This window comes from Phaenicophaeus curvirostris, chromosome 1, assembly GCF_032191515.1.
Source record: "Phaenicophaeus curvirostris isolate KB17595 chromosome 1, BPBGC_Pcur_1.0, whole genome shotgun sequence".
NCBI classification, from domain to species: domain Eukaryota; kingdom Metazoa; phylum Chordata; class Aves; order Cuculiformes; family Cuculidae; genus Phaenicophaeus; species Phaenicophaeus curvirostris.
Window position 1 is genome coordinate 146,286,105 of NC_091392.1, and position 26,078 is coordinate 146,312,182.

Genomic DNA, 26,078 nt, shown 5'->3' on the forward strand with positions numbered 1-26,078 from the left:
GCCAGATAGTGCCTTCCCCGATCCACCAGTAGAAATGCACCTACGGAAATTATCCAAGCTTAGAAAAACCTGGTAATTACAGGCTTCAAAATAAACGGCATCATTGAGGCATAAAAGGGTTTATACACCGTCTCCCATGCAGTTGTGCTGGCTGACTGGAGGGGTCAGCAAAACATTGGGGAACTTCAGCTCAGCCTGCGTCTGTCCCCAGCCGTTCTTCACAGGAGTAGCCATCAGTCTTCATACCCACCAAGCTGCACCCCACACCCAGCTTCAGAGCCCAGCACGCATCCATTCGGGCCACGAAGTGTTAAGGGTCCCCAAGAACGCCTTGGCGTCAGCTCAGGTTTTATGACTTCTTGTTGAAAGTCTCCACATCCTGTCACTCATCCTCAGAGCTGCCCACTAATATTTCATTTGTCAATAATGGCATTTTGTGGTATTGGCTCTTAAACTGACCTTACTGAATCAAGAAAAAGCAGCTGCTTACAGGGGCACAGTCACAAACCAGGCAGAAAGCAAAGATCAGTAGAGAGCTCTTCCGAGTGGTACATTCCCACCTAAGAGGGTGCTGCTGTCCCAGGGCCATGAGAAGAAACAGCCCGCTGAGCTCTGTTGTCATTATGCACAGATGAAGAAGAAAGTCTGAGCTTGGAGTTTAGGGCATGTTCGTGCTCCACATATAATTGAGGTCGTGACTGTCCATATGATCAACTTGAGCAGCCATTAATGGAGGGGTTATTCAGCAGCTCGTCAGTTCCTCCTCTGCCACCGATTATTTGTGCGACCTTGGATACATCATCAAGTCTGTCTGCCTCCATTCCCAACCTGAAACTGGTGATGACAACCCTCCCCTCAATCCTCACAGGAGAATTGCAACGTGGTAAGATGCTACAGGGGTGGACTCACGTATCTATCTGCAGTACAGAATCCTGGAAATGGGAAAGGGGATTTCTTGTGAATCTACATATCCTGGAAGTTCAGCGGTAGGGCAGCAGTTCAGACCAAAGTCATGATGGGGCTTCACTAAGAATGGGTATGAGCTTTAAGTGATTTTCATCTAAATATAGCTTGAAAGGATATTATAGCATCCCAGATCTGAGTTTTGCAGATCACTTTTGCCTAGTTGAAAGTATGCACTGATGGACCTGGTCACTCCAGGCTCCAGCTGCAGCCTCCTGCTTCTCCCCTCTAGTCTCTGCACTGCTCTTTTTCTGCTCTATCAGACAGGGAAACAAAAGGATCCCACCTTGATCTGAGCTGGGTTGAGACTGGGCTTGCTTCCCAGTGTGAGAACTTGAAAACTTCCAAATCTGACTAAAGAAACCTATAAAGAAAGCTACTGATCTCCCTTCATGGACAAGGACATGGACCTGTTAGAGTAACTCCAGAGGAATGCCACAAAGATGATCAGAGGGCTGGAGCACCTCCCAGACAAGGACTGTTTGAGAGAGTTAGGCTTGTTTAGCCTAGAAAAGAGAAGCCTCTGGGGAGAACTTACAGCAGCCTTCCAGTGCTTAGAGAGGGCCTTCAGGAAAGATGGGGAGGGGCTCTTTATCAACAAGTGTAGTGATAAGATGGGGGATAATGAAAGAGGGGAGATTCAGATTAGGCATTAGGAAGAACTTTTTTTCCTATGAGAGTGGTGAGGCATTGGAAGATGTTGCTCGGAGAAGTTGTGGAAACCCCATCCCTGGAGGTGTTCAAGGTCAGGTTGGATGAGACTTTGAGCAACCTGATCGAGTGGAAGGTGTCCCTGCCCATGGCAGAATGGGGTGGAACGGGATGATCTTTAAGGTCTTCCAATCCAAATCATTCTATGATTCTCTTCTGACTCTGCAGCGAACCCTTACTGGTAACACATGTGCTCTTGTCCTCATGCCAGCAGGCAAACAGCAATGAATACATCTACTAGCCATCCACATTTTATCCACTTTCAGCAAGGTATGGGCACCTGCGTGCTTAAGGTCCAGGATCCCCAAGATACCCAAGCACATAAGTTTCACTGAAGCACTGCAGGGTATATTCACAGCTGAGAGAAGGCAGGATACAAAAGAAGAACATGACAAAATAACAGCAGAGTCTATGCTAAACCATTTGGAGGTCTGTTTATCCATTGCATCAGCAAGAAGAGCCAAGCACATAATACAAGTAACTGAGAAGAGAAAGGACTACTAACTACTGCTTAGCAGCCCAGGTTCTCTTTGAGCCATCCTCTGGTTTTCCTTCTCTACTAATCTGCAATGGTGCACTGGAGGAATTTTTGTAATCCTGTCTTCTGTTCTACAGCAGTTTGATAAAATGTATCCCCCCCAATAGCCTTGTTAAAATGTTTCTGCACTTTAGCAACTGAATTAAAGAGTTTTTTAAATTGGATTACTGTGTATATATGGTTACCCTTAGGATAAGTCTTAATGCCTTTCTAAACTGAAAGAAAGCCTTTGGCTGATTCCCTGGCTTTCTATAATTGGAAAGTATGTTGTTGTCTATCATAGATAATAGTTACTATATTCCCCTCTTATTGCGCCTGTTTCCTTCTGGTTCTGCTGCGTGTCATTCCTCTTACTACATTTTTAGCTGAGAACGAGACACTTTCCAAACGATCGATTATTACCAAGCTGTGTTCAAGTGCCAAGTCAGACTTCACTTGTAACAACTTCACAGCAATGGATTGTGAACTCGAGTGTAAGAAGCAGGAGGAAACTATGAATAGTTAAACACAAATGGGAAAAAAAAAACAACAAAAAACGGCACTATCTGCAGATACTCCAATGATTTGGGGTAATCAGAACAAAGACACCATTGCTGCTCTGGACAACAACCTATGGCACTGCTGAAATCAGCTATTTAGAAGACATTTCCTACTTCCTTTTCTTCATACAGAAATAGTATTCAGTACAGACTGTGAGAGGTTACCGCCCCGTCTTCAACACCTGATTCACTGACATATTGCCACCTGAGGTATTCATCAGGGTTTGGTATCTGCAAGATATTTTTTTCATCCTAGATGTGTCCTGGAATATAAAGTACCAATATCCATGTAAACAGCATAACTTGAAAAAATGTTGATTATCTGCTCAGACTTACTCACTGATTCAATAAATAAGCTCCTACAATTTCACATAAAGCCCCAAAATTATCATTCTAAACTTCAAAGACAAATTCATGATTCATTTTCATGCTCAGCTGAAAATCTGTCCAGGGAGGAAAATAAAAACACTACATAAAATCTGTTGTCTGGACACGTGTGTTTCAGGGCAGGAAAAGCCTGTCTAGAATTATCAAACATGGTCATGTCCAAAATATTTTTGGCAAGACTCATGAATGCCACCACCTCCATGTCCCACTCTGCAAACACGACAGAAGGGTACTGGCTTTGAAGACTGAACCCACCATAACTTAAATGTGATGGGATTCTCTATCTAAGGCTTGCCTCTGGCTATTTGTGCCACCCACAGCTCACCCACAGACATGCACCGTGGTCCCCAAGGGGTGCCAAGCCTGCCCAGGGGTGATAGGGGTGCCCCTGGTACAGGGTTGCTGTCACCATCAGCCAGCCACAGGCTTGTCAATGAGTCTCAGGAGCAAGGTCCATTGGGTGTGCTGAGGCTTGGCGTCTCTCAACCTGCCAGCAGCTCTGGGTCACTTGGTTTAGTTGTAGTAGCAGTTTTTCTAGTAGACCAGGCATTGTTGGCATGTTTGCTTTACTTGGTCTTTGATGTCGTTGCCATCACAGAAACATGAAACCTGAAAGGAGGTTGTGGAGAGGAGGGTGATGGCCTCTTCTCCCAAGTGACAGGGGACAGGACAAGAGGGAATGGCCTCAAGCTCCGCCAGGGGAGATTTAGGCTGGATGTTAGGAAAGGGTCATTGAGCACTGGAACAGGCTGCCCAGGGAGGTGGTTGATTTACCTTCCCTGGAGGTGTTTAAGGCACGGGTGGACGAGGTGCTAAGGGACATGGTTTAGTGTTTGGTAGGAATGGTTGGACTCGATGATCCGGTGGGTCTCTTCCAACCTGGTTATTCTATGATTCTATGATTCTATGACATATAGAGACCACTGGCTGTCAGCAGCTCATGGAGGACTCAGGAGAGGACATGCAGCCTGGACCTGGGCAGGCGGGGCTCCAGGATTTGGGACAAGAGCAGAGAATCCAGGCTGAACAGTTGGAATAACTGGTAACATCATAAGACAGTACAAACCACATGTAGCAGATTTGTATACAAGGTGAAGCTGCAGACCAGCAAGGAAAGAACAAGGTGCAGAAGCATATTTGCAAACACAAAAATTAACTCGCATGGTTCCCTGAGTAAGGCTGAAGAAGCCAGCAACACAGATATCACTTTGTTCCTGGTGCAGGACATCATATGCTCATACCATCTGACTCTGCATAGCCCCCACCAGACCCACCAGCAAGGCACCATCAACCTCAGGGCAGCAAAGTGAAGGAAGAGGGAACATAACTTCAGGAAAAGAGGTAGAGGCTAAAAAGTGTGTGTAGGATTTTAACTGCAACTTTATTCTTTCCTACAACAGCTACATTTGGAGTAATAATGACTAGACTTTTAAGATTTCAACTCCACTAACAATAAATTCTTGGCTTTACTTGCTGAGCATACTTTTTGCCCATGAGCAAGATTTTGAGTACAACAAGAGCCAGGGTGCTGTTTTGCAGATGAGTGTTTGACTGGGCCTGTGGCTTATTTCCTTGCAACGCTGCATGAAACTCTATGGCCTGTGGTAATCTGTGCAGATGGAGAAATCCCTTCAGTGGAAGTTAATGAAGCCAGAACTGCTAGGAATGTTTCTTGGGGTGTTTAATGTTCCCAAGGACCTCGTTACTCACCATCAGAAAGAGACCACGAGCAGTAGTATGTTGCACCCACAACAGCGGACTTGGGCACTCAGCCGTGTATGAAAAGAGCATTGCTGGGTTTTGCTGTGTTTATTTTTGCATTCAGTTCAGAAGGTTTTCACAGCAATAATTTCCTTTAATTTCTTAGAAGGTGGAGGGGGTGTGAAGGGAGCTGGCTGGGCTCGTGGTGGGGTCAGCACCTCTTGGACAAACAGGAGCAAGATAGAAAAGCTGAGATCGGCCAATCTCCTTCTGGAAAACCGGGGTGAGTGTTTGGTCAGCCCTGAAAAGAAGCTGCTTTGCCTTTTCCACAGCCCTGATCGTGCTGTGCTATCATAAGCCAAGCATTGTATTTTTGTCAACCCTGTCTTGTTCTTTTCACTTGCCCTGAGGCTGGAGACAGTGGGGACATCAGTACAGTTCAACTCTAAGATGTTTTCACTGTCTTCTAATCCCTGAATTGCTCAGGCTGTGGATCTGATGCCTTTATTCTCAAGAGCAGAATAACTGTGTTCCCCAAGTCTAAAAAATGCCAATACATTTTCTCTTGTAAACCTACAAAACACAGCAATGAAACAAATGAGAGGGATTGCTCGTGAAACACACACATCAGATTTAAAAAACATAAACCAAACCAAATAAACAAAAACATAAAGCAAAGAAAAAAACCCAACCAAACTCTGAAACAAAATACAACCCTGGATACCAAAATGTCCCTTCACCATGCCCCACCATCTGAGCCCCTGGCAATGATTCTTGCTGCATTCTCTTATGTTTTAGAACTCAGAAATCTTCAGAAAATTTTCTTTGCCATACCTATGAGAAAGACAAAGCAAGCCTGTTGTATCTTTTTATATAGAAAACAGGCATGGGCCAAAGAGAAAGGCATAAACCTCATTTCTCCCACAGGGGACTTAGTTCAAATGTCAGCACTAGAGTTGCACTCAGCTGGGATTTTAGTGTTTCCCACTACCAGGGTGTGTTGTCAGGATACAGTGAGGCAGGACACCGTGCATGCTGTCCAGCAGCCAGGGAACTCACCTCTACTTCAGCATCAAGTCTACAGGGGTGAGAAGAAGTTTGGAAGTGGTATCCCCCCAACAAGGACAGCAAGCACTGGGTGGCCTCTTTTGGGGAGCTGGGCTGAAATCATAGAATTGGTTACGTTGGAAAAGACCTTTAAGATCATCAAGCACAACCCTTAACCTAACACTGCCAAGTCTACAACTAAACTATGCCCTGTGCACCACATGTACCTCCAGGGGTGGTGACTCAACCACTTCTCTGGGCAGCCTGTTCCAATGCTTGACAACTGTTTTGGTGAAGAAATTTTTCCTAATATCCAGTCTAAACCTTCCCTGGTGCAACTCAAGGCCAGTTCCTCTTATCCTATCACTCGATATTTGGGAGAACAGATCAATACACACCTCACTACAGCCTCTTTTCAGGTAGTTTTAGAGAGCGACAAGGTCTCCCCTCAGCATTCTGTTCTCCAGCCTAAACAAACCCAGTTCCTTCTGCTGCACCTCATGAGTCTTGTGCTCCAGGCCCTTCACCAGCTTGGTTGCCCTCCTCTGGACACACTCCAGCAGCTCATGGTTCTTGGAGAGCCAGCACCATGGAGCCTCTGGAAACCTACCTGCAGGCTGCCCCCCTCAGCAGGGCACTGGCTACACTTGAGTAAGGCAGCAGGCAATAACTCTTTGTTATTTACCAGCACCTCCTGCACAGCCTCCACAGGAGGGAGGAACCAGTGCTGTTATCATGAATAAATGAATGAAGTTAATGTTTCATTAACATTGACACCAAGCTCCCCTTCGTTGCTGCACAAACCTAAAGCAACTCAAGCAGGTATGGCTTGTAGGGAGCTCTGTGTAAAGCAGGCTTAGCCACCGCTAGCCAAGGCATGCCAGAATCCAGTTCTTCTCAGGACAACATCTCCATGGGATAACAGAATCATAGAATCATAAAATCACTAGGTTGGAAAGGACCCACTGGATCATCGAGTCCAACCATTCCTATCAATCACTAAACCATGCCCCTCAGCACCTCGTCCACCTGTCCCTTAAACACTTCCAGGGAAAGTAACTCAACCACCTCTCTGGGCAGCCTGTTCCAGTGCCCAATGACCCTTTCTGTGAAATATTTTTTCCTGATGTCAAGCCTGAACCTCCCCTGGTGGAGCTTGAGGCCATTCCCTCTTGTCCTGTCCCCTGTCGCTTGGGAGAAGAGCCTAGCTCCCTCCTCTCTACAACCTCCTTTCAGGTAGTTGTAGAGAGCAAAAAGATCTCCCTTCAGCCTCCTCTTCTCCAGGCTAAACAACCCCAGCTTTCTCAGCTGCTCCTCGTAACACTTGTTCTCCAGCCCCCTCAATAGCTTCATTGCTCTTCTCTGGACTCGCTCCAGAGCCTCAACATCCTTCTTGTGGTGAGGGGCCCAGAACTGAACACAGGATTCGAGGAGCGGTCTCACCAGTGCCGAGTACAGAGGGAGGATAACCTCCCTGGACCTGCTGGCCACGCCATTTCTGATACAAGCCAAGATGCCATTGGCCTTCTTGGCCACCTGGGCACACTGCTGGCAGACTTGATCTAACCTTTAAGGCGTCGAGATCCAGAAGAGGCCTTCAAGCTGACTAATTTTGCAAAGCAATGGGAGAGGATAGGGCTTTTCCTCCCTTTTTATTGGTACATCTGCCTCTGACCACAGTGATGCAGCTCTCCCAAACACATTCCCCATTAATTCTTTGGAAAGTCTGGGCCTCGCTGAGGCCAGACTTTGCTTTACTCATGCCTAGATCAGCAAGAGAGGGAAAATGCAGAGAGCCTGCCGAGAGGTGCCCACCACCATGGCCGGGCTGTGCGGGAGATTGTGCCATGGCCTCCCCTAAAAATAGATGCCAGGGCTGCTGCCCATGCCAGGAGGGGAACTCAGGCCATGGTCTCACTTCCAGCCTTGTGCCACCCATATGCTCCTGCACGACCTTCCCCCTTGGCCGTCCTTCCCTTCAGTGGCCAGCCCAAGGTCAGCGATGTGGGCATTAAATACCAGCCAGAAAAAGCAAACAGCAGTCCCAGTTTGAGCAGTTCTGGGTGCACTAAATGCAATGAAAGGCTCTGGGCTGAGGGCCTTGGCACAGCAAAGGGACCAGGGGTGGCTGCAGTGGCTGTAAGGCCAGGGCATCAGGGCAGTGCAGTAGGTGCTGATGGGCAACCTGCAAAGCTGGATGAGGAAAATTGGCACTGATTGAACCCTGATGCACTACAGCAAAAAGGTGCTTAATCACCAATCCTCCTGTGAGGCCATGGTCCACTGGTCAGTAACAACCATCCTGACAAATTACTGCAGTGGCCAGGAGCCCTTCAGAGGAGCCCATTGAGTAGCCATTGCTCCTTTCTACCTTGATAAACCTTTTCACGCAAGCAATGCTCATTTTCACTCACATGCACAAAGTTTCTATGAGAAACCCCTATTTATTACAGCTGCACATGGGTCATGCCCATGGTTCAACCATCCCCTGCAGCTGGCATGTCACAGGAGCTCCAGTTTCAGCTCTGTGCACCAATACTTTCCCCTCCTGCTCTTCCAGCAGTTTTCTCATCCCTACTTGCCCCCCACATTTTCTGCATCCCTGCACGGAGGTGTCAATGCTCCCTGCTCACAGCTTTCCTCTCCTGTATTTCATCCACCTAACATGGCAGACAATGAGAAAAGGGAAGTTCCCTTGGCCTCCTGTGCAGTTTAGAGAAAGGTATCAAGGCCTTTCGTCAGCTCTGTGTAGACAGATTTCACTCTTTGTTCAGAAAAAAGCCCAAAGAAAAATCCACAAATCTTTGCTCCTTTCCTTTCCAAACTTTTCCTCCAGCCTTTCAGGGAAAACAGCAGGTTCTGAGTCAATTTCTTAGCAAGCTGGAAAATCCCCAGATTTCCGATGGGAAATTTCTACACTCAGTACTTATTCATGTAAGAAGGTGCAGCCCTTGATGAACCTTCTCCTCCTGTGGTCCCTGCTGCTGTGAAGCAGAAGAGGGCAGAAGGGGTGAGCCTGTGAAGGTGACTTGCCTGTTTCTGGCTTCAGAGCAGGCTGCCCGCATCAACAGAACACAGCATACAGCTCTGGGTCCCTTCTGAGCCCATTGTGGTGTCTCTTTGGCCCCACCAAGGACGTAATACATATTTCTGTATGTTTTTCCAGGTCTAGTTCTTGGAAGAGGGGAAGGCTGTGCAGCAGCCCACCCATCATGGGGGCTTTTGTGACATCAAATGGAGGGGACCTGTCCCATGCCCAGGGGAGCGATGCCAGGGAATGAGGGAGGCAAACTCCCTGGCTTGAAAAGAGGTGCCCATGCTGCTTTCGGGGGCAGCCCTAGCACTCAGCATCCACAAACCCATCCAGCAGCCAAAGGTGGCCAGGACAGCACCCTCCTCATCTGGGACTGAGCCGCATGGGTCACTCGGCTTGCTGCTACATTTCTCTAGCAATGGCTGCACTCTTAGAGTCCTGTCATATGATACCACCTTTATTATATGAACTACATACACTGACTTTTGCTGTGTTTATGGGGGAATTTTTTAAGGCAAGATATTAATAAACATAAACCTGGACATTTTATACTTTTCAGTGTTGAGTTCAAGCTGCCACAGAATCATAGAATCACCAGGTTGGAAGAGACCCACTGGATCATTGAGTCCAACCATTCCTATCAAACACTAAATCATACCCCTCAGCAACTCACCCACCCATGCCTTAAACACCTCCAGGGAAGGTGACTCAACCACCTCTCTGGGCAGCCTGTTCCAGTGCCCAATGACCCTTTCTGTGAAATATTTTTTCCTGATGTCAAGCCTGAACCTCCCCTGGTGGAGCTTGAGGCCATTCCCTCTTGTCCTGTCCCCTGTCGCTTGGGAGAAGAGCCTAGCTCCCTCCTCTCTACAACCTCCTTTCAGGTAGTTGTAGAGAGCAAAAAGATCTCCCTTCAGCCTCCTCTTCTCCAGGCTAAACAACCCCAGCTTTCTCAGCTGCTCCTCGTAACACTTGTTCTCCAGCCCCCTCAATAGCTTCATTGCTCTTCTCTGGACTCGCTCCAGAGCCTCAACATCCTTCTTGTGGTGAGGGGCCCAGAACTGAACACAGGATTCGAGGAGCGGTCTCACCAGTGCCGAGTACAGAGGGAGGATAACCTCCCTGGACCTGCTGGCCACGCCATTTCTGATACAAGCCAAGATGCCATTGGCCTTCTTGGCCACCTGGGCACACTGCTGGCAGACTTGATCTAACCTTTAAGGCGTCGAGATCCAGAAGAGGCCTTCAAGCTGACTAATTTTGCAAAGCAATGGGAGAGGATAGGGCTTTTCCTCCCTTTTTATTGGTACATCTGCCTCTGACCACAGTGATGCAGCTCTCCCAAACACATTCCCCATTAATTCTTTGGAAAGTCTGGGCCTCGCTGAGGCCAGACTTTGCTTTACTCATGCCTAGATCAGCAAGAGAGGGAAAATGCAGAGAGCCTGCCGAGAGGTGCCCACCACCATGGCCGGGCTGTGCGGGAGATTGTGCCATGGCCTCCCCTAAAAATAGATGCCAGGGCTGCTGCCCATGCCAGGAGGGGAACTCAGGCCATGGTCTCACTTCCAGCCTTGTGCCACCCATATGCTCCTGCACGACCTTCCCCCTTGGCCGTCCTTCCCTTCAGTGGCCAGCCCAAGGTCAGCGATGTGGGCATTAAATACCAGCCAGAAAAAGCAAACAGCAGTCCCAGTTTGAGCAGTTCTGGGTGCACTAAATGCAATGAAAGGCTCTGGGCTGAGGGCCTTGGCACAGCAAAGGGACCAGGGGTGGCTGCAGTGGCTGTAAGGCCAGGGCATCAGGGCAGTGCAGTAGGTGCTGATGGGCAACCTGCAAAGCTGGATGAGGAAAATTGGCACTGATTGAACCCTGATGCACTACAGCAAAAAGGTGCTTAATCACCAATCCTCCTGTGAGGCCATGGTCCACTGGTCAGTAACAACCATCCTGACAAATTACTGCAGTGGCCAGGAGCCCTTCAGAGGAGCCCATTGAGTAGCCATTGCTCCTTTCTACCTTGATAAACCTTTTCACGCAAGCAATGCTCATTTTCACTCACATGCACAAAGTTTCTATGAGAAACCCCTATTTATTACAGCTGCACATGGGTCATGCCCATGGTTCAACCATCCCCTGCAGCTGGCATGTCACAGGAGCTCCAGTTTCAGCTCTGTGCACCAATACTTTCCCCTCCTGCTCTTCCAGCAGTTTTCTCATCCCTACTTGCCCCCCACATTTTCTGCATCCCTGCACGGAGGTGTCAATGCTCCCTGCTCACAGCTTTCCTCTCCTGTATTTCATCCACCTAACATGGCAGACAATGAGAAAAGGGAAGTTCCCTTGGCCTCCTGTGCAGTTTAGAGAAAGGTATCAAGGCCTTTCGTCAGCTCTGTGTAGACAGATTTCACTCTTTGTTCAGAAAAAAGCCCAAAGAAAAATCCACAAATCTTTGCTCCTTTCCTTTCCAAACTTTTCCTCCAGCCTTTCAGGGAAAACAGCAGGTTCTGAGTCAATTTCTTAGCAAGCTGGAAAATCCCCAGATTTCCGATGGGAAATTTCTACACTCAGTACTTATTCATGTAAGAAGGTGCAGCCCTTGATGAACCTTCTCCTCCTGTGGTCCCTGCTGCTGTGAAGCAGAAGAGGGCAGAAGGGGTGAGCCTGTGAAGGTGACTTGCCTGTTTCTGGCTTCAGAGCAGGCTGCCCGCATCAACAGAACACAGCATACAGCTCTGGGTCCCTTCTGAGCCCATTGTGGTGTCTCTTTGGCCCCACCAAGGACGTAATACATATTTCTGTATGTTTTTCCAGGTCTAGTTCTTGGAAGAGGGGAAGGCTGTGCAGCAGCCCACCCATCATGGGGGCTTTTGTGACATCAAATGGAGGGGACCTGTCCCATGCCCAGGGGAGCGATGCCAGGGAATGAGGGAGGCAAACTCCCTGGCTTGAAAAGAGGTGCCCATGCTGCTTTCGGGGGCAGCCCTAGCACTCAGCATCCACAAACCCATCCAGCAGCCAAAGGTGGCCAGGACAGCACCCTCCTCAGCTGGGACTGAGCCGCATGGGTCACTCGGCTTGCTGCTATTTTTCTCTAGCAATGGCTGCACTCTTAGAGTCCTGTCATATGATACCACCTTTATTATATGAACTACATACACTGACTTTTGCTGTGTTTATGGGGGAATTTTTTAAGGCAAGATATTAATAAACATAAACCTGGACATTTTATACTTTTCAGTGTTGAGTTCAAGCTGCCACAGAATCATAGAATCACCAGGTTGGAAGAGACCCACTGGATCATTGAGTCCAACCATTCCTATCAAACACTAAATCATACCCCTCAGCAACTCACCCACCCGTGCCTTAAACACCTCCAGGGAAGGTGACTCAACCACCTCCCTGGGCAGCCTGTTCCAGTGCCCAATGACCCTTCCTGTGAAAAATTTTTTCCTAATGTCCAGCCTGAACCTCCCCGGCGGAGCTTGAGGCCATTCCCTCTTGTCCTGTCAAAGAAAGAAAGAAGGTATGGTTTCTTTCCACTGGGACACCTCCTGCCTGAAAATAGTTTCAAGTCTTCCCTTCACCTACCACACAAGTAGTAAGAGAAGCTTTAAAAAAGCAGTACTACTTCTCAGAAGAATGCTTCAAAATACATTTAAATTCATGCAACACCAATACCAGTCTCCTGATTCAGTGAGTCACTGTGGGTACTGAGGAAGAGTTGTGACTGCTAAGGACTGTCACATGCCTGCAGGTACACAAGTGAGGGTACAGGGGCACAGTCACCTTGATGGGCTCGCCTCCCAGAAGGAACAAAACTCCCTGCTGAGGCAGGAGCTGCAGCAAGAAGATGGGAGATGATGGAGAGGGAGGGCAGAAGAGGTAGCATGATGCCAGTGGCAGCAACAATGAGAAGATCGGGCAGTGGTTTACAGCCTTTAATCATACTTCACAAGAGGAAAGGTTGAAATCCCAAAATATTCAAAGAATAAAAACTCCTTTAATTTTAAAACGTTTCATTTGGGCTCAGTTTTGTGTCAGGCCAGGTTGGCCCCTACTCTCACATAGCCCAGAGGTTTAAGCTTGAGCACCTCTTCCTACCACAGTGTCCGCCTTGGCTGGGCAATGTGATGCCTGCCAAGGAAAACCTCATCTTCTTGTGCAACCTCATTGTTGTGTTGCAGGAACCCTGGCATGGCCTTGCTCCCTGCGGCCGAATGCAGGGACTCAGAAATGGGGGGAATTACTACTCCTGAGGAGGTCTCACAGAGTAAGCAGGTACCAATGAATTTATCATGAACCAAAACCAAGAAATTCGTCCTGATTAGACATCAAACCAAAACAAAATATCTTCTCATTTGGGGGAAGCAGCCTGAAATAAAATATTGTAATTTTGTATTCTTAATCAGAACTGGAGAAGAAAATGAGAAAATAGAAAAGTCAACACAATGATTCACAGGTATGATGCTTAAAGAACTAGGGTAACATACTATATCCCTCACTTGCTGCCTTCTAAACCTGCGAGGTTTAGCTTTTTCTAAGCATTTTTCAGCAGAGTTCATCCCTGGCAGAGAACATATACTCATGGGAAAAGGATCTGTTTTTCCAAATTACCTCTCCCAAAGTGGTTCGAAGCTGTTCATACAGAGATGTCAGGGGCCACAAACCAGAGGTGGCAAACCAGTCCTTCACCATGGTCCACTGGCAGCTCTACAGGGGAAAGAAAGAATGGTACCTGCGTGGGTTTTGTAGTGGTGCATATGTGATCACTGAGGTTTGATGGACATGATGCAGAGCAGCCAGCAAGGGCTTGACAGCTGCTGCTGTTGATTTAGTGTGATGTCTGAGCTGTCAGGGAGGGAGGAGCAGAGCTGCTTGGGCCTGTTGTAGGGGTTCTCCATCCTTTATGGCCAGGTCTGTAGGACGTCCAACATCAGGTTGCTCCCATAACACTGAAGACAACAGAGCGTACGCTTGTTTTAATGACTTCCAGCAGCAGACCTGGAAGTGACAAATACAGAAATGCAAAGTGTTGCCATGTAACAACACTATTGCAGGTTTTCAATGTTAGGTGTCCTTTTATGGTTTGCATTCTGCTAATTAAAAATAGATTAGGATCATATATGCACAGGACAGCCTATGTGTGAAGGGACCTCTGGTGGCACCTTGTCCAACCCCCTATAAAGACAGGGCCAGCCCCAATAATAAAGTAGATTGTGCAGAGTTGCACTCAGCTGGGATTTTAGCATTTCCAAGGATGGAGATGGCACCACTGGGTTTTCTATTGTTTCTTATGGTGGAGTTTGCCATTCAGGACCCTGCTGCTGCATGTGACCACTCAAATGAAGATAAGCTTTCTCCTTTTAAGTCACCAGTTTCCCTCACTGCCACCTGTGTTTGTTGCCTCTTGTCTTTTGCTGTGCTGAGAAAAGCTTGACCCTATAATTTGCTTTATTACCCCCAGTGTGTCGGACCACCACGCTGTGTTGTCCATGGTTAATGAAGACGCTGAAGAGCCCCAGCACCAGCGCTGGCCCCACCGGGACACCACTGAGCACTGGTTGCAGCTGAATGTCCACCCGTTGAAAACTGCACTGTGGTCCCCACCATCCAGCTGCCATCCACTCCACCCTGGTCCTTCCTGAGGAATGCACTGCTCCTTGTTTGGCTTCCACATTGTGAGCTCTGCTGACATCAGCTTGGATGGCAGCAAATTTAAAAGCCTCCTGTTCTGCCCCCCAGCCCACTCATCTCACAAGAGAAAACAACCAGGCTTGTGGGCGCAGTGCACCCTTGGTAATTCCCAACCACTTTTTTTGTCTTTCAATGTGCTTGCAAATGTCTTGCAAGAGGAGCTGCATACTTAATGAGTAGTTGCTTATTTTCTACCCAGTCTCATTTCTTTAATTATATTTAGAAAACATGCAAGCAAAATGCAGTTTTTAATGAAAATTTTTTCTGCAGTTATCTGTCTAATGTTAAAAAGGAAGTGCCAGTCACCATGTGACTGCCACAGCAGCTGGCTGGTGGCACACACAGCACCACCTCCACAAGGAAGTCTTGTCTCTAAGTTGGATTGTGGCTCAAAACTCCTTATGATTTCTTCAATAAAACACAAGCTTCTCAGCTCATATCTACTGGTGTACCACTCTCCAGATACAGAGGGTTTTCTTTTTCACTGAGAAATATCTGACAATTTCACGAACGATTTCCGAAACTAGATGAGAAATTTAGGAGAGAAACTATCTTAATGTAACTACCCACTTTTATATGAGTCTAGTTTTCATACTTCTGTTTGTTATGGGAATGCATATCTATCTTTTATTAGTTCCAATATATATATAGATTTAATCTCTGCATCATTTGAAATTATGGTACATAGTTTATTATATAATATATTTGGCATTAAATTTCATTATTAACAGTTAATTAGGTGTTTAGATTTAGTTACCTACTGGAATTCATGTACTGTTAATTTATCTTCCTTTCTGCAAGCAGTACAGAAAATGCTTTTTCATCATAAAGCTTCTAACTCCAGATCTCACCAAGTCTGGTTGCTCCTCTCCATCAGATTCACCCCAAGGGCTCCAGCTTGATACAGAAAAGGTTAAATCCTGCTGAAGACCTGCTCATTCCCTCCCTGCTTTCTCTCTAACCTCTTCACACTTCTGCTTTCATTTCTGAATCTGCTATGCAGGAACCTCCACAAGGCTTTTTACCTCTGGACAGCTGTTATATTTCCATCACTCTTTCAGGCCACTGCCCAGTCTCATTGTCTTATTTTAACTTCTAAAAAACTCCACATTTGTCCTGAATACTGGTTAGCTCATGGTGTAATGACTGACAGGTCCTTTCTGTTAATACTCCTCTCCTTTCTATGGGAAATACAAACTAGTCAAATACCTGTAAATCTTGGTTTTGTTTTCCTTGGCCTGATTCCTATTTCATCATCTGAAAACAAGTTAACTCAACCCAAACTGATGGCTATTATGCCGAGGCAGAAAAGCACAATAGATCTCTCTCTCTATGTTCAGAAACTCAGCATTATTTAGCTGAGAGAATAAACCCACCATATTACTCCACCTGACAGGATCAGTCACAGCTGTCTCAATGTCCAAAGAACCCAAAGTCACTCTGTCAGCCTTCCTGTATGTGCCTATTTTAAAGATTTTGCCCCCAACATGTGTCCTGTGAAGTGAGTGAAAGGTAGGACATGCCAATATAGCTGGTTAAAGAGGAAGAAACCCTGGTCCTGATGAACTCATAGGGAAATTTGGGACGTTAACATTACTGGGGTCCTATAAGAGAGTAAGAGTAGAATCATAGAATCATAGAACAACCAGGTTGGAAGAGACCCACCGGATCATCGAGTATAACCATTCCTATCAAACACTAAACCATGCCCCTCAGCACCTCGTCCACCCGTGCCTTAAACACCTCCAGGGAAGGTGACTCAACCTCCTCCCTGGGCAGCCTGTTCCAGTGCCCAATGACCCTTTCTGTGAATAATTTTTTCCTAATGTCCAGCCTAAATCTCCCCTGACGGAGCTTGAGGCCATTCCCTCAAGTACTAGCAAGCAACTTCAACAAGCAGCAAGCACACCAGTGTGCCTGAAGGGGCTTTCTGAACCTCAAGCTCCTCTTGGCACAGAGGCATTTGGAGAGCCCATTGGCTCTGCCATTTGCTCTGTGCCCTTCACTCTTCCATCCACAGGGAGCTGCTGGGCAACTTCACAGTCCTGTTCCTCTGTGTGTAGAGCAAGTTCAGGGTTGAGTGTCTGCCTCTCAACACACCACAGTATTTGGTTTAAAGCAGATAGAAAAGGTAGTTAAATGTCACCTGGATGTTCTCTTCTTTGCCTCATAATCCACCTGTATGGTGAAACTTCTATTGTGCTAAATTTTTCCTTTGCTCTCCCCACCTTTCTTCTAGCTTTTCCACTGGTGTGTTATGAGAGAGGCAGAGACAGGCAACAAACAAGGTGGAGATACCTTCTGAAGCTGAGTTAGCATCATCAGAGGTCACCTAAAAACATTCCCCACAGAAAGCGGCACAATGCTGACCTTAATTTCCCCAGCTGTGCAGCACAGCAAACACCTGGGAAACAGTGATTTTGCTCCACTCATTCCTGCTGCAATCCTCTATATCCCAACACCTGACTACAGGCTGTCATGAGAGAATTATATTCACTATTTGGGGGCTGGAACTGGATGATCTTTAAGGTCCCTTCCAACCCAGACTATTCCACAATTCTCTGATTTGCAGATTATTTGGAATGGAAAAAAAAAAAAAATAAAAGGGAAAAGAAAACCTAGAGAGAAACAAGTTCTCCTTTGCTTTATCTGCTCTGATAACAGCTATCGCACCAAGTCTATCAAAAGCCCTGTGGGCACTCGGCAAAATGCGTAACTGCTGATCTGTTAAGGTGGTCAAGAGAAAGGAGAAGGGCATTTGATAGGAACTAACTTTTCTCAGCCTCACCACCAGCATTATCAACACCCTTTGTAAAGAATTGTATCTGCTGTGGGTTGATAATGGTGGGCAGGGGCTTTCATTGGTACAGGAAGTAATCTCATTGACCTTCAGCAGAGAAGAAGGTATAAAACCCAAAGTGGTTTTCTTGGTTGACTGTTTTGGCACTGGTTTAATTTCTTGGTTTCTGAGGAGGACGCATTTTGGGGGAATTTTGTGAGAAAAATGGCAACTTTAAACGAAAAAAAGACCTGCAGCGAACGGATGGAAAATTTCCGCCGTTTTGTCTGGAATCCAGAAACAAAGCTTTTTATGGGAAGGACCTTGATTAACTGGGGTAAGTTTTCACATGCAAGTGTCTTCTTTTCCTTCTCATATGCTCGAGAATCTTCAGGGTGGGGTGTGTGGATCTGTGTGTATCTTATCCTAATGAATGGGATGGGATGTGGTTGTAGATGTGCTGCAATTGTTGAAAACTTCAGTTTTCATATATGCTCCTGAGCCACTTTTAGGGTGGCCCTGTAAGCTGAGTCAATTAAATCAAAACACTGATCCAGGTAATTCCTGAGAATCTAAGACGACTTTAAGCTGATTTTGGAACAAATACATCCAAACGACAAAACTTAACACATTAGCAGTTAACTTATTAATAGTTAAGGGTGATGGTTACAGTGTGGTTCTGATGTTACTGACTAAAGGGAGTTCTGATATACAAAGAATTTTTCTTAATTGGTGGGTTTTGTCCAATTCTCTGCAAATACGTTTTGCTTCTCCAAAATTCCTTTCTAAATTATGGTTGCTTAGTTGATCTTCTCTCTTATCACTACATGCTAGTGCACATTTCATCTGAGTCTCCCTGTCCATAGCCAAACTTGTGTTCTGATCTACATTCTGGGAAGGGCAGTCCTGACCATCACAAGGAAGGTCTTTGCTCTTCCCAAAGACCATGAATGACTGTAAGTTTCCAGGTGATATTTTTCTGCTATGGAGCCCGTGAGTGTAGCTTATTGGCCATTCTTCGTATGAGAATTTTACAGAAAATTAAACTGAAACATGAGCCTTTTCAGTTTAAAGAGAAGAAGGTGCTGCAAGGCATTGGTGACTACAGGGAGCAGTTTCTGATGTCCCCCTCCCAGTAACCACTGGTTGCTTGTAGGCTACCAGCTGTCTGTAGGACATGTTATGCAGACACAGGCAGAACCAGAGTGTCATTCTACATTTCAAGTCAGAATAAAATCGTTAGATGACATATTTTGCTGAAGGTGATTTTCGATGCAAAAGTCAATGAAGTGATACGGGTCTAAAGTCAAGACGCATCTGTCATCTAAATAATACAATGAGCAACTTGATTTTGTCGAAGAAATACCTTGGCTGTGTCTATGTGTCATAAACAGATAAATTGTCTTAATACATGAAGTGACTTCAAGAAGCTACGCAATATTTAAAGCTTTACATAACCTGAGTTGAGTACCAACTAGTTCAGAATAACTTCCTTTTTTGTTTGATGTGACACCATCAGCTGCCATGATCATAGAATCATAGAATCATAGAATCATAGAATCATAGAATCACAGAATCATAGAATAGTTTGAGTTGGAAGGGACCTTAAAGATCATCCAGTTCCAAGCCTCCTGCCATGGGCAGGGACACCTCCCACCAAATCAGGCTGCCCAGGGCCCCATACAACCTGGTCTTGACAATTTACAAGTGTAAACACTCACAATTTATAAGTGTGAGTATGAATGTGAACGTGAGATCAAAGACCATTCCTTTCCCTTTTTGTAGAACTGAACAAATTTAAAGCCAAATTTTTCTAGGATGTTCTTTTAAGTGTAGAGAAAGAGATCCAAATCACCAGTCCCTTGGCAGGGAAAACCACCTTAGGGCCAAGGGTAGAAAGGAGATGGTCACTGCTACCAGGACAATGCCAGCTCTGGGGGGATCACAGCACCACCTTAGCTCTAAAAATGGGATTTTGCCCCCATTTTCTTCCACAGTGTGGATCAGCCTGTACTACCTGGCTTTCTACGTGGTGATGTCAGGACTGTTTGCACTCTCCATTTATTCTTTAATGAGGACAGTGAACCCATACGAGCCGGACTACCAAGACCAGCTGAAATCCCCAGGTACTACCACGGCTGGGCCGACTGCTGCCCTAGGGGAATCAAATCCCCCCACGATGGCTGCCTGGGGCTGGGCTGGGCTGAGAGGCAGCTGCAAACGTGGGTGCAAGTGGAGACAAACACTGAATAAATTAGGCTGATCCTCCCCAAATGACGTCTGCAAAGTTTAACGTCTGCCTAAAAACACCTTAAGGCCTTTTTTTTAAAAAAAAGATGTATGTACTTTATGCATTTTTATAATATATACAATGTATAATTATATCTACTTAGTTAATTAATCAATTAATTTTATAATACTGATAATATATTCTATATACTATATACCTCCTCTCCTCACTGGCAGAGGTCAGCCCCTGGGGAAACTCTGGTTTCTTCTCCAGCCACCCAAGCACTCTGGAGGGATTTGGGGTTCCTGGCAAGACAGAGGGATGGTAGGACTAGCAGCTTGGGATGGGTATTGCCATGTTTACCAGCAGCGTGTAAAGTCCCTGAGAGAGCAGGAATCCCTCCCCAGTCGGTTAAGTTATGCCAGTGGCTAAGCACATAAAAACAAGACAAAGACACATGGGTTTATGAAGATTTGCAGGACGCAAACTGAGACTGGGGAGGGAGAAGGCAGTATCAGGGAGAGACCATCAGTACATACCACTAAAACCTCCCTCCCCTAACGGCTTGTCTTTAAAAGCAATGAGGAGGAAAGAATGACATTTTCAAAACTGTAGCCCTAAAAGTCAATCTATCTGCCTGTTGCTGAATTTTGAAGTTTCCTTTCCCAATATTTAGTAAGTTTGATGATTGCTGGCAAAATAATTCCTATAAAATATTAAATATGGATTTTTCAAAAGCTGTTTCTCACACTGCAGAACAATCTTTAACCAGACATGACTACTATAACATATTTGACGAGTGCTGGGGAAATCCAGGGCAATTGCTGGAATGATTTTTCAAGCTGTTCTGATAAGAGCATGGATACATATGAAAAGAGTTTAGCAGTAGCAGAGGGATTAGATTTTCAGTTGAACAACTCGGAGCTGAGGTATTTTCCATATGTGGTTAAATCCTCTCCAGCAAAGCCTACACTTAGAATAATGATTATTGAAGCGGTGTAATTGTGTTTACTGATTTAAATAAACAAATCTGTGCCTGGCACCTCTCCTCTGCTTTGCTTTACCTTTTCTTCCCCCACTAAGGTGTAACGTTACGACCCGATGTTTATGGGGATAGAGGACTACAAATTTATTACAACGTATCCGACAACAAAACCTGGGAAGGTTTAGTGACAACTCTTCGGACTTTTCTGACAGGTAAAAAAGAGGTTTCCTGCATAATATTGAAGAAACATGCTGTTACATCTCCCTTATTGGGTCTGTGGATCTTAAGTTGGTGTTTCCATTTTCTATCGGTCCATCAAAATGAGAGACTTTGTGTGGAAAATGCATCTCTTGGAAGGGACGAGCTGATCACATCACGAATCTGTAAATCAAACATGTGTAAATATGTCTTTTAAAGCAGAGCTATTAGTTGCTGCTTCAGAGCTTTTACTTTTTTAAACCCTGAATAACCTCAATAAAATAAGCTAGTGAAAGTTTGAAGAAAGAGAGTAAAAAAAAAGGCCTTCAAAACTAGTCTCAACTAAATTAATCTAATACTGTCTGTAACTACAAACATCAAAGTGCCATAATAAGTTTTGGAAGACGTTGCATAGTGTCATCAGAGAGTAGAGTCAAAGTAGTTTAGGTGCTCCATTTGCCTTTTCATATCTTAATACATTTATATCCCTTGTGACCCATAATATCCTATTTCTGTTTCTCATACACATATTGAGAAAAATTATATTTGAAATGGGCTTTATATGGAGCTATCAACACAAATTGCCAGCTCTAACTCAATATGATCTCTTTTTTTACTTTGCCTGAGTATTCAAAAAAATTTGGGATTCCCAAACAATTTGAACTTTCCTCATTGTCTCTAATGTCAACTTCACTTGAAGTTTCCCATGATATCAGTTTCTCCAGCCTGATATTGGGATGTATAACTTAGACATGAAAAACTTCACAGGAGAACAATTCTTTCTTCCTTGTCACATCTAGCATATACGCCAGCTGCTCAGCATCTGAACATCAACTGCACTGGTGACACGTACTTCATTCAGGACACCTTTGATGGCCCAAACAAAACAAAATTGTCCTGCAAATTCACCTCAGATATGCTGCAAAACTGCTCTGGCATCACAGATCCTACTTTCGGATTTCCAGAAGGAAAACCCTGCTTTATTATAAAAATGAATAGGGTAAGTACAACCTTAAGTGCTGAGCAGGAAAGAAATCACAAAAAAAGACCCCTGATAGATCAAGTCTCTGCTGGAGACTTGCTACAGCATCAGCTGCCATGGGCTCCAAGCTCTGCTTTGTACTGGGAAGACAAATTTGTGTGCTTCCCAAGAAACCTCTGGAGTGAGCAGAGAAACAGAAGGACTTGTTCACTGCCCCTAGGCAAGTAAAACACAGTAAAGCGATCTCTAAACCAACTCTCCAAAGGTTTGGGGTTTGTGTGGCTTTGTTAGCATCTCCGTAGGGCTTTCACCCAATGAACTAGTACGTAAACCAGTTTCATGCTGACATACTGCGATCCTGTGCTTTCAGCTGAGGTGTTAAGGTGTGAGAGTAACTGAAGTGATTTCAGAGAAGTGATACTTGCACACTTTATGTCTCCAGGCTGCAGAGAAATTCTTTAGGAGAACCTGTAAAAACAAAATTCAAACCAGGTGAATATTTTTTTTAGTAACAATTACCAACACTTTTTTTGAGAGGGAAAAAAGGGAAACTTCCATGCCTCCTCTAATTTTTTCAAGACATAGACAAAACTATAAGCATTTTATTTTTGTTTTCAGGTAAGATTCTGAGCCTTTTTGTCCGATTTCAGTACAAAGTAAAGAATTTGTATTCTCTACTGGCTCCTGGTAGGCAAAATCACTTCATTTTCAGTTGGGCTTGCACACTAGGCTCGGGCAATGAGTATTTTCAAGAGTCTGTGAAAGGTCCAGCCGTGACAGGGGAGTTGTGCCCCTGATTTTGGTAGGTGAAACAAGGCTTTTCCCCTGAAACCCTTTGTCTCCTTCAGCAAGGCTCCATGCCAGCCCTGGCAGGGGAAATGCAGATGGATTTTGTGTGTGGATTTTGCTTGGGGAGCTTTACCTACTTTTGCCTTTGCTTCTACAGCGTGACCCCACGATTTCTGTAGGGTCAAATGGGACCAAGCAATTCTGCCAAAGCCAAGGCTTTCTAATAAGCCATATGATAAAAGCACGGGGATTCAGTTTTTCCTTTATTTTCACACTATTAGCTACTTTAAGAGACCTCCCACCAAGAGCAATCAGCACAGGCAGGCAAACAAGCTGGACTTGCCAGGAGGTGCAGGCAGGAGAGGGCCAATCTGCAGTGCCCACCCTAGGCAGCATGCAGTCCCATTCTGTAAATACCCACCCACAGGATGTTTTCACCCAGGTATATAAGATGACGTGATCCATTTACCTTACACAGAATCGTAGAATCACTAGGTTGGAATGGACCCACTGGATCATCGAGTCCAACCATTCCCATCAATCAGAGACACATTAAGCAGCATCTGAAGCTCAGTTACTGTTTGCTTGGTTTTATCTCAAAACTATTTGCAAGATGACCAAATGTATGTTCTCTATTTCAGATTATCAAATTTTTCCCTGGCAATGGCACTGCACCAAGAGTGGACTGCACATATGTGGTATGTATATGAGGTTCAAGTCTCAAAAATTTCAAGCACTGTAGCTCTAATAGCAAGTGAAGTGCAGTTGTGACCAGAATAATTACCCTGCAGCTCTGGAAATCAAATAATTCTGGCCAAATACTGGGAATATTCTCAGTTCTGTGCAATTTCCTGCACCAGCAGACATCCTAAGAATGAAAAAATAAAAATGGTCTGCTTTATTTTAGATCCCTTGAAAAATTGTTTTTCCGTGCTGCAAAGAACATTTGCTAGTGAAGTTCACACCTCAGAGCTGCTCCTTCAGGCTCTCTGCATGTTTCAGCAGGTCCCCATTCACTGGATTCACAACTGCCATAAAAGAATATTTCCCTGTTTTCCTTGGTAATAGTAACAACAGGACATTTCCACTTTTATTTGAGAAATAAAAATAAGACCGGTGCTAAAGAGACTGCTGAATTTGAGTTTAAATACACATTGGGCAGCTTTTAGAAGCAGTAAAACACTTGCCCAGGGCTGGCTTACAATTGCCCAGCCAGCAGAGCAGCTTTCTTGCTTTACCAACAGGGTGATGAGTCTCGCCCGCTGGAGGTGGATTACTACCCCGTGAATGGTACCTTCAACCTCCACTACTTCCCCTACTATGGAAAAAAGGCACAGGTAGGTGCTCATGTATTTCAATACCATTTTTCTTCTTTATTTTTGTATAAGATGAAACATATGGAGCATCTCTGCAGTCTTAGGAGAACTGGAGATAAGACTAATTTTAAAACTTTAAACTGCTAGTGTAAAATTGAAGTACATTTTCCTTTCCTCCTAGCCCAGCTACAGCAATCCTTTGGTAGCTGTGAAATTTCTCAACATTACAAGGAATGAAGAACTTAGAATAGTATGCAAAATCATTGGAGCTGGAATTACCTTTGACAATGTTCATGATCCGTATGAAGGAAAAGTGGAATTTAAATTGAAAATAGAAGACTGAGCAGCAACAGAGACACATCTGAAAAATACATGTGAAGAGTGAACTTGCCTATTAACACATTCACCTGTATTTATTTTCTATGATTTCCACATGCATTTACACAAATTAAATGGCAAAGAGACGTTTTCTACTGAAAGATGATCCATAGAGCTAAAAATCAAGATACCGCTTGCAGTGTGTGAAGGAGATGAGGATTATCTTGATGTACATAGTCTACTATTCCATGGGTACTGTACGCTGCTGCTTTCATGCAAATTTTTGTACAAAACAAGTTTTCCTGTAAACTGGGCATCTGTGCCTTCGAGGATAGTTAAGTATAGGATCAAAACATCACTTGCAGTCAGTTTCCAAGCCACAATAAATTATCGATGTATGATACTAATTCTTGCATATTGAGAAATAATTAGATGGCTCAAAAAAGAAATCAATAGTCTGAAATGCTAGCAAGTATATAAAATTCTCACTCTGTCTTGTATAGGATGTATAAATTATATAAGTACAATAAATTATCTGTATCCCGGTGTGTTGGGTTTTTGTACAAGTCAGCCAAGTCAGGTTTTTTTATTTGATAAATCAATTACTGCAAAAGAAGTGAACTTGAAATTTGGCCTCTAGCTTACAGATTTTATTGTACCACTTACAATTTCTGTACATGTACAACTTAATAAAAATAACTGGTGAGACTGTAACATGCAGTTACACCCAGGAAAAGCATGTTCATTTAACTACTAGAGTTTTGGTTTGGTTTTTTTTCCCAGGAGAATAGCATCGTATTGCAATTATGAGTTTTAGGCTGCTTGCAGTAATCTGGAGGATGCTGAAGTAACACTAAATGGTTAAGTGAATCAAAACTTTGAGAAGTCTAACTCTGCTACATACCATACAAATACACAGGGTTGCTCTGTCTGTATAGTATGGTTTTTTTAGATGAAGTCCAAGATGCTTCACTGAGAGAACAAATATTGCACAGAAAAAAGATATTCAAGATAAGAAATAATTTTACACTTTCATTGCCTGGACATTTTAGGAAGTGGAAAGACTTAACAGGTCAATCTCTTCTACTACAGTGACACTCAGCCGGCTTGCAGAAAGAATCCAACTGGAGGGAAGTATTTTCCTTTCCAAACCAGAAATGGTCTTTGTGCCTTTCTTACAAAAAATGCACATTCTGCACTTCAGAAAAAACCAAGAAATTGCATCATCACATAAGAATCCCTTCTCCTCCCCCTCATCCTTCATGTTTAATTTTCTGCAGTGGGACTTCTCGCTTGTAAGAAACTGAATGAATACACATTTTATATCCTTGTTGAAACACGTCTCCCCCAGTGCATCTTTCCAAAATAACACAGAAAACAATAAAATCATTTTGATAACAAAATAGTAACGTATGCTTAAAGGTAATTCAAGGGTGTCTAAACAGATAGCATTCAATATTATCTTACCAAGAAAATCAAGAACTCTTCCCTTGCTGTCTCTGATAAAATCTCTGCTTGACTCTATTTGATTTAGCGTTTCAATTTGCATGTTTGAATCAGGCAACGCAGTGTTACAAGTTCACAGAATCATAGAATGGTTTGTACCTTAAAGATCACCCAGTTCCAACCCCCCTGCCATGGGCAGGGACACCTCCCACTAGACCAGGCTGCTCAAGGCCCCATCCAAGCTGGCCTTGAACACCTCCAGGGATGGGGCAGCCACAGCTTCTCTGGGCAGCCTCTTCCAGTAACTCACCACCCTCACAGTAAAAAATTTCTTCCTAATATCTAATCTAAATCTCCCCTCTTTCCTCTTAAAACCATCACCACTCCTCCTATTGCTGCACTCCCTGACGAAGTCCCT

The 26,078-nt window shown here is 44.7% G+C and overlaps 2 protein-coding genes across 3 annotated transcripts in view; one reads left to right on the forward strand and one right to left on the reverse strand.

Annotated features, from left to right (window-relative positions):
• The window catches only part of TMCO3 (transmembrane and coiled-coil domains 3), a 225,146-nt gene that overhangs the window by 104,451 nt on the left and 94,617 nt on the right, over positions 1 to 26,078 (reverse strand). The gene's annotated exons all lie outside the window — the stretch shown is intronic.
• Positions 17,622 to 24,683, forward strand: ATP4B (ATPase H+/K+ transporting subunit beta). 2 transcript variants are annotated; one of them, XM_069849982.1, is made up of 7 exons: positions 17,622 to 17,733; positions 19,394 to 19,522; positions 20,710 to 20,823; positions 21,610 to 21,809; positions 23,222 to 23,278; positions 23,825 to 23,917; positions 24,078 to 24,683. In XM_069849982.1, the coding sequence occupies exons 1-7, from the start codon at positions 17,622 to 17,624 to the stop codon at positions 24,237 to 24,239; spliced, it is 867 nt and encodes a 288-aa protein (XP_069706083.1). In that variant the 3' UTR covers positions 24,240 to 24,683. The 2 variants fall into 2 exon arrangements, with proteins under 2 accessions (XP_069706083.1, XP_069706084.1); XM_069849983.1 differs by having other exon boundaries at positions 23,222 to 23,275.

Coding starts and splice junctions, on each gene's coding strand:
- ATP4B (XM_069849982.1), top strand. CDS start 17,622: ATGGCAACTTTAAACGAAAAAAAGACCTGCAGCGAACGGATGGAAAAT. Junction 17,734..19,393: donor AAGGACCTTGATTAACTGGG/GTAAGTTTTCAC, acceptor TTTCTTCCACAG/TGTGGATCAGCCTGTACTAC. Junction 23,918..24,077: donor ACTATGGAAAAAAGGCACAG/GTAGGTGCTCAT, acceptor CTTTCCTCCTAG/CCCAGCTACAGCAATCCTTT.